The sequence below is a fragment of the Thamnophis elegans genome, chromosome 4 (assembly GCF_009769535.1).
Source record: "Thamnophis elegans isolate rThaEle1 chromosome 4, rThaEle1.pri, whole genome shotgun sequence".
Classification (NCBI taxonomy): Eukaryota; Metazoa; Chordata; class Lepidosauria; order Squamata; family Colubridae; genus Thamnophis; species Thamnophis elegans.
The window spans coordinates 36,120,856-36,135,133 of record NC_045544.1 but is presented as its reverse complement, the minus strand read 5'-3'; the positions used below and the strand labels follow the sequence as shown (position 1 = coordinate 36,135,133).

Genomic DNA, 14,278 nt, shown 5'->3' with positions numbered 1-14,278 from the left:
AAGTTATTGCTGAAAATCTCCCTTAGCATTAGTTTGTTTGTTTTTTGAGTATTATTTTCCCCCACTGCCGGAAAGGGATAAATGGCTTTGGCCCTTCTGCAAGTGGTCAGGGGCACATTCCCTTCGCAGCAGCGCTTCTCTTCTCCCCCCCCCCCCCGCCCCGGTTCTCTAGTTACCCCCCACGCCGCTCGCGGACAAGAGGGCGGCGTGACTCGGCTGCCACGCCACCCCCTTCTCTCCGCGCATCCCGCTGTCTCAGCTCCTTCTCCTTCCTCTCCGGAGGAGCAGCAGCATCTGCTGCTGAGTTCCCGCCTCTATCTCCGCCCGGCACCAAGCAAGGGGGAGGCGGAGGAAAGAGCAGAGAAGCGGCGCCGCAGCCAGGGCAGCCGCAGCTAAAGAAAGGGAGTTTTGTCCTCGCTGCTGCTGCTGCTGCGGCCGGCCTCGGAGCAAAGCGACCATGGCCGCAGCTTGCCTCAGGCCGAAGGCGGGCTGCGAAGCGCGAAAGGCAACTACGGCCGCAGGAGGAGCAAACGCCCAGCAGTGACCAACCCTCCTCCTAACGTCCAGGCCGCGCGTCCTCCGGCGTCGCGACGCGGGGGGGGACTCACGCTCCGCTTCGCTTTGCCGTCGCCCCTCGCTTTCCCCGCGGCAGCGGAGGCGGTTACTAGCACCATGTGGGGGAGGCTTCTCTCCGAGATCGGGCAAAACGGGGACTACCGGATAGGTAAGGCGAGGGAAAGCGGGCCAACTTGCGCGTGGCGCGGCGGGGCACACGGCGTCAGCTTAGGGGCGTCAGCTGGTCCAGCTCGGTGCCCGGCCGGCGTGTCGGGGCAATAGGCGGTGGAACAAACGGGAGAGAGATAGAGAGAGAACGCGACCCCGAATTGGGTTTTGGGAAGAAGACTCGCCGCTCCGGATTCTGGGCTGCGTTCTCTCCTTGCTCGTCCCGGCTTTCCACCTTGTCCTGCCAGCCTCGCTCCCGGGTCTCCCTGCTTGGTTCCCGGGTCCGAAAGAGTTTGTTATGTTAACGCGCGTCGCCATCAGGCTCGAGAAGGAGCAGGGCGACGGGAGAATTGCGGAGAGGGAAGAGCCGCTTAGGCACCCGGTGGAGGCAACGGCGATCTGCGCGGCCGTGCGGATTGCAGCCAGCCCGGGTGGGGAGGAAGGAAGGGAGGGAGGGAGAGAGGGGGTTGACGCTGTAAAAAGCAATAGCAGAAGTAAGAGTCGGGGCTATATTTAGAGCTTTTCTCCACAATCCTCTTTAAATCTGGGATTGGGGAGCAGAGCTTGATTTGAGAAGTGACAGCCAGCGCCAAGTCACTGGGCTCCTTCTCAAATTGCCCTCTTTTCGGAAGCTTCCGGAGATAAGTTGGAAGACAAGAGAGGATTTGGCGTTAAAAAAGGAATAAATGACGTATGCTCCGCTCTTGGTGCTTAGCTGGTCAGGCAGGAAAGTTTCCTGTCCTTGTTTCAGAAAGTAAGGCCAACTTTGGGTGTAGGTAGGACTTTACCTTGAAATCCCGTTGACTGAAACAAAACTCCATCCCTATTATGGGGCTGAGTGAATTACCCCTCAGGAGGTGGTATAGTTGTAGCATTTGGACAGGTACCTACCCAGTGTGTCCTGCCCGGTTCACACATCAATATCTCCAGTTAGCAAAACAGCCAGTGATCTGTCTTATTAAACCATCCAAGATAACATTGTGTTGAATATATTGTGCTTTGTTTCTGCTGTCATGCCCTAGGTTGATACTGCTATGGAACAGTTAGTTTGCACTGGTTGAGAACAAGCTGTACTTTCCTGCACAGCTTTTAGGATAAATAACAGTTATTTGGTAATTCTTTTGATATGAATTACTGTACTGTTCTGTACTTTTTAGGAATAGAATGTGTTACTTGAAAGGGTCAGCTGTTATAGAGGAGAACAAGTATCATATCTCATAAAGATGTAATTGTTTACTACCTCCATTTTCTGATATTTTAATTAATAACCAGAATCCTGGTTGAAACAAGTGAACTTGTTTTATTGATAAAGTACTAATTTTACATTTGGGTTACAAAAGAATCATAACCTTAAAAATGAACTGCAGAATTTGACTGGTTCACTATAAGTTAATATGCAATTATATATTTAAATAATGTTTTCATTAAAGTTAGTGGTACTCCAGTGATTATGTGTCATAGCTGGGACAAAAGTAGTCCAGATGAAAACCGTAGTAAATTATGAAAAGTTTAATCAAATCTTTAAATTTACTATAAATGAATAAAAAATAATCACAATGCCTAAAAACGTATATTGGTAAACATTGGAAAAAAGTGGTTTTTTGCCTCCCTCATGGCAGAACCCAATATCTTTGACAGAGTGATTGGTGGCACTTATACAAAAAGTTGAAAACAACTGAAGTGGAATATACTGTTGTACCTATTTTGTCCTTTGGATCAATGTTATTGTGATTTTCTATATCATGAAATGATTGCGTACAAATGCTTCTTTATGTCATTCTGGATATTATCATTCTAAAGTGGAATTTTTTTTAGAATTCATTATAATTTCTCTGCACTATGCAAGCCTCCCAAAGGCAACCTGATTCATCTTTTTGCAGAATTTTATTCAGTTGACCTTTACCTTTACTATACTATTGGATGGACTCTGAAGATTTATCTATTCACCTTCCCTTTAATTGAATTAGGAATTATTTTTGTATATAATACATCTTATATAATTTTTATTTGATTTCTTAAAGTTGTTTAAATCTATTATTGTGTAGATTTAAATAGAATATTATTTTAATATTCTTACAAGTTTGAAAAGTTTACTTAGAAACATGGCTCAGGATTAGAAATGCTAATCGTTTTGCTAGCCAAGTTTAATCACATTAGAATAACCTCCCCGCCACCACCAAAAAAGTATTTCATTCAGGGCCCACCGTTTATTTCCTCCAAGTGCCATAACACTCTGTTATATATCATCAAAGGATGTGGCTCAAGATAGAATCAATGATGTTGAAATTAAGAGTGGAAAACAGGGCCACTTAGAAAAGTTTCCACACAAGATTTATGTAGTAACAACTGCCAGAAAGACAAGAAAAAAGCAGAACTAACATGCACAGTTTCCTCTTGCTTATTTTTGTCTCATAGCTATACACCTCAGAGAGGCTACGGTTATATATATATCAGTCTCAAAAAGCATTGTGTGTATATGTCCTAATTTTAATGGAACTTGCCCAGAGACAAGCGTGATCTGTTATTTGTCAATAAAATATATATAGACAGGTATGTTTCTCCCCTCAAAAAGGTTGGCAAACATCCTAATCATTTGCATTTGACATGCAGTACCAAAGTAACCCCTTCCCCCCCCCCCGCCCAAAAAACATCCTGATTAAAAACATATTTACAATATTCAGCTTTGCATTTTAACCCCTGTACCATTTCCACCATTTTGTGGATACTGTGAAAATCTATTTGTTGTAGATCAATGTTTCTAAATTATTTGTTCTTGTCACTTTTTTGTCACTATTTTGTCCTTTGGATCAATGTTATTGTGATTTTCTATATCATGAAATGATTGCGTACAAATGCTTCTTTATGTCATTCTGGATATTATCATTCTAAAGTGGAATTTTTTTTAGAATTCATTATAATTTCTCTGCACTATGCAAGCCTCCCAAAGGCAACCTGATTCATCTTTTTGCAGAATTTTATTCAGTTGACCTTTACCTTTACTATACTATTGGATGGACTCTGAAGATTTATCTATTCACCTTCCCTTTAATTGAATTAGGAATTATTTTTGTATATAATACATCTTATATAATTTTTATTTGATTTCTTAAAGTTGTTTAAATCTATTATTGTGTAGATTTAAATAGAATATTATTTTAATATTCTTACAAGTTTGAAAAGTTTACTTAGAAACATGGCTCAGGATTTTTAAAAAAAATCATAAATAAATAAATAATTTGTCAGGTATATTTAGTTTTACATTACTGATTTCTTGTAGTTTATGTTGCTTAATATTGTATTTATACTATAGGGAAAAATTACACTTTAAAAGAAAGCCTGTTTTGCATTTTAGAAATGTTGGATCCAAATAAATTAATTGAAAATAGAAAACCATATAGCCCAAAACATGGGACTATAGCATCTATGATCTGGACACTATCAACTTTCTACACTCCAATCCAGTCATGTCTGACAATTGGCAATCAAGTGTACAGGCTAGTAGTTGAGAATTATACAGTACTGGGTCATATTTTAATATTTTAGTGATATTCAATTTTATAAACTTTTAATGAAATACAAGAAATGAAAGATTAGATCAAGTATCATAGTTTTTATTCATCAACCAAGTGGTGATAATCAATAAAAGTTTGTAAGTGCAATTAGCAGGTCTTTCCATGAACATAATGTTGAAATGAAGAGATACAGAGGTCTGTGAAAAACACACTGTTACAGAAATGCACATCCTCTCTCTCTATTATATTTAAGTATTGTTTGCCTCTTATTTTGTTTAGAAAATGCTGAAATGAGAAATAAAGTGGATTGATTGATTGGATTGATAGTGGAAAATTAACAGGAAGTGATGTTTTTCATTGTAAAAACTAGAAATTCTGTGCAGTTTGCATATATATATATAGATTGACAGATCTTATATATGATTGACAGTATCTTGGCGACGTTTCGACGAGATCACACTTGTCATCTTCAGGCTGGTGCCTTTGGCTTCGTGCTTGTGCGAGCAAAGTGTGATCGGAGCTGCCGTTTTTCTATAAATATAGGTGTGTGTGTGTGGAATGTTGGCTTTGTTGCTTTAAACGGATTGGTTGGCTGTGTTGTCACATCTTGATTCGTTGATGGAATTGATGTTTGGTGAGGGTGATTGGTGAAGGTGTCCTGTGTTGTTCTGGGTGCTGTGTCTGTTTTTGTGGTGGGGACTCATTTATTGACTAGGGCAGTCGGAAAAGAAAAAAAACTTCTTCCCTTTTCCAGCACCTTGGAAGGATGGAAGGCTGAGTCAGTCTTGAGCCTGGTGAAATTCGAACTGTCAAACTGCTGGCAGCCAGTGATCAGCAGAAGTAGCCTGCAGTACTGCATTCTAACCACTGCGCCACCATAGCTCTTGTGTCATAGTTTGTGTCAGCAGAATGAATCCTAACAGATTTCTTCCACTCCAGAATTTTGGAGATATTGGAACAGATTTGAGATTTGGGGTTTTGGGCTCAGTGGCAATCGTAGGCCGAGGGCTGTGGCTGGCGCGCACCTCTACCCATTTCCCTATCTCTATGGTTTTATGCTTCCCCGGCTCTTTCGGTATTATGTGGCCTGCATATGTGTGTGTGTGTTTGTGTGTGTACACACATACATACATACACACACATACATATATAGTACATACACACAAAAATATTTTAATTGCTGAGATATAAAAGAGGCTACTTGCTGAGTCTATCATTATTGATGGTGTTACTCTTTGATTGGTGCAAATTACTGTTTGTTGTAATGCTTCAACCAATCAGATTAGTTTAACTATGATGGTATAAAGATTCTTATCAGCTGAACTTCTTTACATTATTCTGTGATTCAGCAATATTTGTAAGTACCAGAGACAGTAACAATTATGTAAAGAAATATGTAACATATTATTATTATTATTAATTAATTTTATTATGGCTGCCCACACCAAAAATCTGTTAAAGTGTTGACTATAGCCAAACTTATTCCAATTTATCCTATTTGTAGATTGCTTAATGAGTAGCCTTGATTGTACAAATGGTGATCTGTCTAAACCAGTGATGGGCAACCTTTTTGGTGTGTGTCAAAAATCGGCAAAAAATCGAGCATAACTCGCATTGTGTGTCACTTCGACAAAAACATAATTTTGCGCAATTTATAGTTGCTGCTAATGGCGCTCACAGTTCCCGTTGGCACTCCGCTGTTCCCTGCTGTGGTGCGGTCGTAACCGACAGTCCCAGGAGTAGACTCTCTGTGCTGGCCTGACTGGAGAGAGGCGTGCACTGTTCCCGCGCTCCTCTCCTGCGGGTCCTCCCTCGCCGCGCTGATGATGTGTGTGCGCATGGCACGCACGCCTTACCAGCAGCCCCCGCGCTCAGAAAGGGGCGGCGGCGATACAGTAAGTGAGTGTGGGCGGGGGAGATCACACATCCCGCCCCCCCGTTCCTCCAGCACAGATTCTTTCATCCTTGGCGGCCGTGCAGGAGCCGAGGATGAATCGCATGAAATCCTGTGCGTGTCACCCCAAATGGCTACGCGTGTCAGCACTGACACGCGTGTCATAGGTTCGCCATCACTGGTCTAAACACAGACTCTATTTGCAGGCTGCTGTTAATTAAAATAAAAATATTTATGAAGTGCTATCTTCTCCCTGAGCACAGTGTATGAATCCACTGATAAGCTAGGCAGAGATATAATATTATCCAAATATTTTAAAAAGTCATGACATATAGTAGCATGCCCTTTTTTGAATTTCTCCTCAGTTTTTAATTGGGATTCCTCATAATTTTTGAAGAACATTTCTGAACTTTTATGAAAGAGATGGTACCGTAGCTGTGAAAATAAGACTGATTGATAATTTGGTACTTGTGAGCCTAAATACACGTACTCATCTTTTATTTCATTATATTTTAGATTTCACTGTTTAGAGATGTGACCATCCTCCGAGAAGCAATATGAATTGGCTGTGTGAAGCATTACACAATTCATTCCAGATTCAGATGATTTTTTTTTCACATGATAAATGTAGTGTTGAACAAGATTCCCAGGTGTCTTTTCAAGATGAAATTGCTTCTGTTGCTTTTCTAACATTTGAAAATTTTAGAATATCTTCATTTTACCCAACTAAACATGCAGGGCTGATATAGTAGTGTGAGGTGCGTGACTATCAAGTTACGTATGACATCAGTAGTCATGAATGACACAACTGCTCTCTGCTTGTGCTATTTTAAAAATCCTTAATTATTTCTTTTCTCTAGAAGCCAAAGGCTCCTACTCTGTGCTATTTGAGTGCAGAGAAGCAATACAGCAGAGAAGATGTTGTTTGTAAATAACAAGATTGTTTTTAATAAGGGTAGTATTTCTGCTTTTGATGGGCCATATACCAATTTAATTATCTTGATTAACATTATAGTCCCAATAGAGATTGAAAATAGTTTTCAGGAAAGCATACATACAATGAGGCTTTTTTGAAAATGGGCTGACTTTATTTGATGGAGGACTACTATATGTTTATTTTCATACGTATTATTCCATAGAATGTGGCTTAATTGCATTTTTAAAAATATGAATACTACAATGTTTTTAATCTGAAGCAAGTTTTACAAAGCCTTCAACTTGAATGAGAAAAACATGACTATTTAAAAGCTTGCTGCATCATTTAAGCAAAGAATAGAAAATAATGAATACATATGTTTATGGGAGGGAAATGTATACTTGTTTAAAATATTTCAGCTGGCCTTTGTAGGAAAATTACTTCCAATAATATAGTAGTGTTGATTTTTGACGGATTATATCTATTGTTGTTGATTGTTGTTGTTGATTAATTATTGAATCCATGCATTATCCCTAACGTGATCCCTCAGGTCTTCCAATGAATCACGGTTCCACCACAAAACCGCAGTAGACTAAAGCGTGTGTGACTAAAGCGCAGTGACAAAACCGCACCGTCAAAACCGCGTGACAACAGCGCGCCGACAACAGCGCGCCGACAGAACCCTAAACCTAACCCTAAACCTAACCCTAAACCTAACCCTAACCCTAAACCTAACCCTAAACCTTAATCCTAAACCTAACCCTAAACCTAACCCTAAACCTAATCCTAAACCTAACCCTAAACCTTACCTTAAGTTAAATCGCGCTTCTGTCGGCACACTGTTGTCGGCGCGCTTTTGACGTTCGCGGTTATGTCGTGCCACGATGAATCACTTGCTACTTAACTGAGTCCATTCACTTTGCCTTTACTTGTGTTCTTTTTCTCTTTCCTTCCAGCTTTCTGAGCACTGGTGCCATTTGTGGTCATTTTTGCCTCAAGTGAGAAATGCCACAGTGAAATTATATTTTTGTCATCTTTCTTAGCTTTCATAATACAGGGTTGTTTTTGCTGAGCATTAATTTGCTATTCATTCCTGTAGTGAAAGCCAATCCACATTTTTATCATCCAAGTAATAATGTATTTAAGTTAGTGGCTCTTCATAAAAGGCAGTAGATGTGATTGATTTTAAAAGACTTTTATTTAAGGAAAAAACTTAGATATGAAACAATTCAGTAATCTTCCTTTGAACCAATCTGCTATAATACATGAAATGATAGGGATGAGGGACATGCCTTTTTTTTCAAACATGAGGAGTACTATGTGTTTCAGGTACAGCTGCTAGCCACCAAAAGATATCCTTGACACAAAATTTCCCAGAAATAATATCATTTTTATCAATCAGTGTTTCCTACTAGTCTATCTGTTCCTTAGTAATATCTAATAATTGCTGTTTCTTGAACAATAACATTTCTTAGCAAAAGGTAATTTGTAATGAAAGTGGTAACCTCACTGACAATGTCATAATGTAAATTTCAATAGTAGGGTGAGTTCACAATCTGTTATGAGCTTTTGGGGGTTTTGTGGATTGGATGACTGTATTTAAAACAAAACTGCTGAATATGTACTTTATAGATGATGACACCTGGATAGTATAACTAGAGCCCTCATTGTTTTATGAAGGTGGAATGGATGCGGGGGATGAGGATATGATGGAGATGCAAATGCAGTGGTGATGCTGGCTTGTAAGAATGCTGATGTGTCCTTGCAAGAACAGAAATTGATAGTGAGCTTTTAATTCTTTATAGTAGCACTGTTATTGGTAGAATGTTCAGTATTAGGTTGAAATTACAGTGCAGCAGAGGTGCACACAAAATATGTCTAGTTTTGAACCTATTGTGTTACACTGTTTCACATTTGCCATAGTTTAGCAGAAACAAAATCTAGAATGCAGGTGTAAAATTGCATAAGGTACAAGCAAATAAGAAAATAAACCTCAAAATAGACAATCTAATACGGAACATGATGTTTTAAGAACTTACCAGAGAGGAGGGAATAAGAAATCAGCTAATATTTAACCATTGTTAATGTTCAGTTATGACCTTCATTACTTTCTTTCATTTTCAGTAAGAGGAAGTTGAATATCCAAGGTCAAAATTTTTCTGCCATTTACATATAAGAATTATATAAAGTAGAGATTATAAATAAATCTTGTAAAATATTATAAAATGAAATCAGTGTTGTTATGAATCAGTAATAAATAAATTTATTATTCAATATGGAACTTCTAAATTACCTGTCACCGTCATGGTTATGGTCCTGGAAGCTAATGCTTGCTCCAAATCATATCATATTGGACATGATTTAAGTAGTTTATTTATTAAATACAACCTATACAGTTTGAAATGCTTCTCCCTTGTATCACTTCTGCGTATGCAATCCAGTTTAAAATGATAAGAAATATATCTAATTGCTTGGGAATCCATTTATTTATTGTATATGGGAGCAGATGTCTCATACCCATTGTTGAAGAAAATCCCATTTGTTACCAATAGTCTATAATAGGAGGAAGGCTGCTTCTGCACTTGTCTCCAGTGTCAACTGTTCTGTCTTCCACATAACTTTAGAATCCTATCTTTGGTTTGTAACCTGAGGTTCAGGAGTCAAACATGTAAGCATAGGAGCTTATATTTTAATTCCAGTGGTGTCCTTTACTACAAACCATCCTAATGAACATTTCAATAGCACTTTTGTCACTTCATTTTTATCAAAGGCTAATATTCTGTGTTCAACCACTTCCTATATTTTCCTGTTAACCTTTTCTTCTTGAGCAGAATAAGTTAAGTTCAGTGATTTCCTTCCACATAATTATATGTAGGCTTTTAATACATTTGTATTTTCACAAACTGTCTTGCCAGTTTGTTGTCTACTTTTATAGAGGATTGATTTGTAGTTTTAAAATCAACTGTAATAACAGTGAAAACTATATTTCAGATTTCATTGATTTGTTAAGAAATAATACACTAGAATTAATTGATCCTTAGAAGTGGACTATCACTGACTTGGAAACCAGTATAATCCTGTGAATCAAATAGCACAGAATTAGAGCTAGCTACCAAATGCTCATATTGGCCATACTAAGTCTACAACAACTGATAGTTCCACATGAGATGGGGACAGAAAGAAATTCAGAAAAAGATCCGAAACAACTTTAGCTTGCTTTAAGTGATTTTCATATCCTGATTGATTTATCCTCCTGGTTCTTTTAATGATAATGAAAATTGTCTGTGAGCCCTCCCCCCCCCCTTTTTAGAAGTTTGCAGTGTATTTTGCAACTCAAAAAATAGTACCTGTTTATGAGGGAATTTATATATTAGGGGAAAGTATGCAGAGAAACACATAGAGTGGAAAATACTTTTCAAAAGTGTGGCTCAACTGGAAAAAATATGCAAAGAGTAAAGTTGGAGATTTTTTTTTACAACAATAGATACACATTTTCATGTTAAATGACTCTCTAAATCATTGGTTCTCAACCTGTGGGTCGGGACCCTTTTGGGTCCATTCTAAGACCATCGGAAAACACATATTTTCAATGGTCTTAGGAAACAAGACACCAATTTTATGGTTGGAGGTCACCACAACATGAGGAACTGTATTAAAGGAGCATGGCATTGGGAAGGTTGAGAACCACTGCTCTAAATTGATTAGAAATGGCTGAAAAGAAAAGTGAAACACACACACACACACGTCCTCACATACTGTAGTTTATGAAAGATATGCACTTTGTGTTGAATTTCCCTTACACTATTTTCCCCCTAGTTTGAGAACCCAGTAATTTTTTGCTAACTGTGCTGCCAGATCTGATTGGATTTTTCCATTTAAAAATCAAGCTAAGACAAACACAATTGATTAGTTTTTGTGAATAATAGTTTTGTTATTCATGTAACTCTTTGATTGAATGTTGCAAAATTTCTTTTTTTAATGGTAATGTTTTATGCCAATAGAAAAAGTATTTATGTATGCAGCAAAAAAGAGATCATCACATTGTTAATGTTATTTTTGTTTCAGAACCCTGGAACATAGGGTTCAGTTCCCTGTTAAGTCTATGGCTGAGCATGGTGGCCCTAAAAGAATCACTATCTTGCAGCTTCAGGTTCCTAATTGTAAAATGGGAGTAATAGTGACTGTTCTTCAAAAGGTATCAGAAGACTGTAATACTGAAGGTATTTAAATTTGTTTTCTGTTTTAAGCTAAGGTAGATTATATGTAGTATAATAAAAAGACATACTTCACATACCAGTGATAATAACACTCTTCCTCATCCTAGCATTCTTATAATGTACAGATGTACAGTTCCTTTTACACTCAGCAGCCATGGCTATTGGGTAGGTCATATGGGTCACATTTTCTGTATCTACAAAGAGTTTTTGCTAGTACTCCTTTTTTTGTTCTAAATTAATGTTTTTCAAGTTTAAATTACAAACATCAATCTTTTTTTGTAGAGCACACATAACTGCTTCTTTATATAAATTGAGGTAAAATAATAAATTATACAAAATAGGTATGAGCTTGCATAAAAAGGCATGCTTCAATTTTTGGAATGAAATTTGTTTAAAAAGTTTATTTTTTTTAATCCTACTTCAATATTTATTTATTTTTGAAAGATTATAAATCTTTTATCTGTTAAGTAACAGTATAACAGAATTGTTCATTCTGTCAATATTTGGATTTCTTTGTTCTGAGTACAAAAAAAAATCCACTTTCATGAAAATGAAGTCAGAAGAACAAATAGTAATACTTATACTATTTTTGAAGGTGCCCATTTGGAACAATACCAAATTGTTGCGGAATACTGATATTTTTTGGGACACAATTTAAGAAATATTGAATTACCAAGCATAAGGTGATTTCTTATAAAGTCATTACATTTAAACTATTTTCATTTTAAATTATAGTTATATAAATTTAAAACATTGTGTGTAGACGATTTTGTCATAACCTAAGAAATTATTAAAAAGGTTCATTTTTTTGCTTATTTGTTAGCTGTGAACATTTCAAAGAGAAGTGAAGGGATCCAACCACCTGTCATTTTAACATCTCTAGAGTTCTTATGGGATAGGAACCAGAAATAATCTGAGAAGCAAAAGAACATGGTTGAGTCTTTGCCTTCTATCGTATTCCAATCTTTTTTTAAAGTTAGAATAAGAAGGAAAAGAAACCTAACAGGTGCTACAGGAGGTGTTCATTGATATATGCTTATAAAATACATGATAGAGTACAGATGTAAGAAAGACTTTAGTTGTTAGATTATAGTTTTTCTAAGAACAAGTCTTTATTTCTTGTATGTTATTTAAGGCCAGTTTATTGGAAAAGTTTGGAAGAGCCATCATAACTGAAACAATTCTATGTTGTATTATTGTGAACTTGAAATTAAAAATTGAGGAAATTGTTAGAAAGGTGAATTTAAATTACATAATATGTTTCTTTGTTCTCAAGGCTATGAGTTTTAAATCAGTACATGCATAAGTGAAAATTGGATGTGAATATCAGATGGAGTTATAAAGTGGCTTGAATTTGAAGGCAAAATAGTGCTTGTCAGCAACTTTTTAAATTGAAGAGGCATTTTTCTGAGACTTCATTATAGCTGAAAATAAAAATCTTAGCAAGATACATTCATTTGCCAAAAGGATGATGGAAAGTGGGAGTAAGAAAAGGTGATGTGGAAGTTGTTTGAAATAAAATAAAATATTTAGATTACAAAGTGCTGCAGATGTGTGTGGCATTAAGCTAATGAGAACTATGAAAAAGTAAGGGCAGGACAAAAGTTACTTTCTGGAGTGAAGTTTAAAAAGCTAGTGGTAGGAAAAAATACACATAAAAGAGAATTGTTGGTCAAAAATCAAGGATGACAAAAGGTTATTGTATTTTATATACAAACCCATGCAACATACATGCACACATAGACATACATAGAAGAATAGGTCTGAATAATGTCAAAGGACAAAATAGTTTAAGATTAACGAAATCAGAGAATTGTAGAGAAATTGTAATAGGAGAAATATTTGTTTTGGAAATAGGTGAAGAGAGTTTAGCAAAGAGCCTCCAGTAGAGTGAGTGGAACTAAAAATGAAAGCGATAGAATAATTTGGGAGGAAACTTCATCAAGAGAATACAGGAAAGTATATTTTAGAGTTTTGTGTGGGAGTGAAGGAGATATGTTGAAGAGTCAGATTGAAATTAATACAATGAATGTTAACATCTATGAAAAGGGATGGAAAGGAAGACATAAATGCTGTGAAAATGTTGAAGTAACATAGTTGCAGTACAAGCAGTGTAATTGGTGAAATGTTAAAATATGGATGTGACTTATGGACTCATGTGATTTGTTAAATAAATTATGTGATTTATTTAATACATGTGAAGTCTGCAACTGTGTCTGATTAGAAAAACCCATTAATTACACCCCTATTACAAACTGTATTTGCTGATTAAAGAAAAGGTATAAAATGAATAGAATTATGTATAGGTAGTCCTCTATTTACAATAGTTGATTTACTGACTGTTGAAAGTTACAGTGGCACTGAAAAAAGTGACTTATGACAATTTTTCATACTTACAACAGCTGCCATATCCCCATAGTTACGTGATCAAAATTTAAACATTTGACAACTAACTCAATTATGATGGTTGAGTGTCCCAGGGTCACATTATCACCTTTTGTAATCTTCTAACAGGCAAAGTCATTGGGGAAGCCAGATTCACTTAGCAAACATGTTACTAACTTAACCACTGCAATGATACACTTAACAACTGTGGCAAGATAGGTCATAAAATTGGACAAAACTCACTTAACAGCATAGCAATATAAATTTTGGGCTCAATTGTGGTTGTAAGTTGAGGACTACCTGTAATGTTTTGGATGAGTATACAAATGGTGGCTGGTTTGAATTTGGTACGAGTGGTATATGATGAAAATAAGGCATGAATGGGAATGGAAAGTTTAACAAATGGTTAGCATTGAGCCTGAAGTAGAGAGTGTGTAATGTTCTGTTGCTTGTTTAACGTAGACATAGATAGAAAAACATATATTTTAGAAGAAATCTTCCAATACATCATAGTAATAGGAGGTATTTCAAGTTGACTTGTATTAATATGAGCAACAAATGTCACAATTCTTCTGTTTCCAAAGGTAAAAGGCAGAAACAAAAGGTTCGCCATAGTTCTGCCTATCTCCCT

At 36.9% G+C, this 14,278-nt stretch overlaps 1 protein-coding gene across 1 annotated transcript in view; it reads left to right on the top strand.

The window, feature by feature from the left end:
- Nucleotides 1-357: 357 nt before the first annotated feature.
- Nucleotides 358-14,278, top strand: part of CEP85L (centrosomal protein 85 like) — a 129,745-nt gene continuing 115,824 nt past the window's right edge. The window contains 1 exon segment of the mRNA XM_032215803.1: nucleotides 358-724. Within this exon segment, the coding sequence (XP_032071694.1) occupies nucleotides 673-724 (52 nt within the window). The 5' untranslated portion in view covers nucleotides 358-672.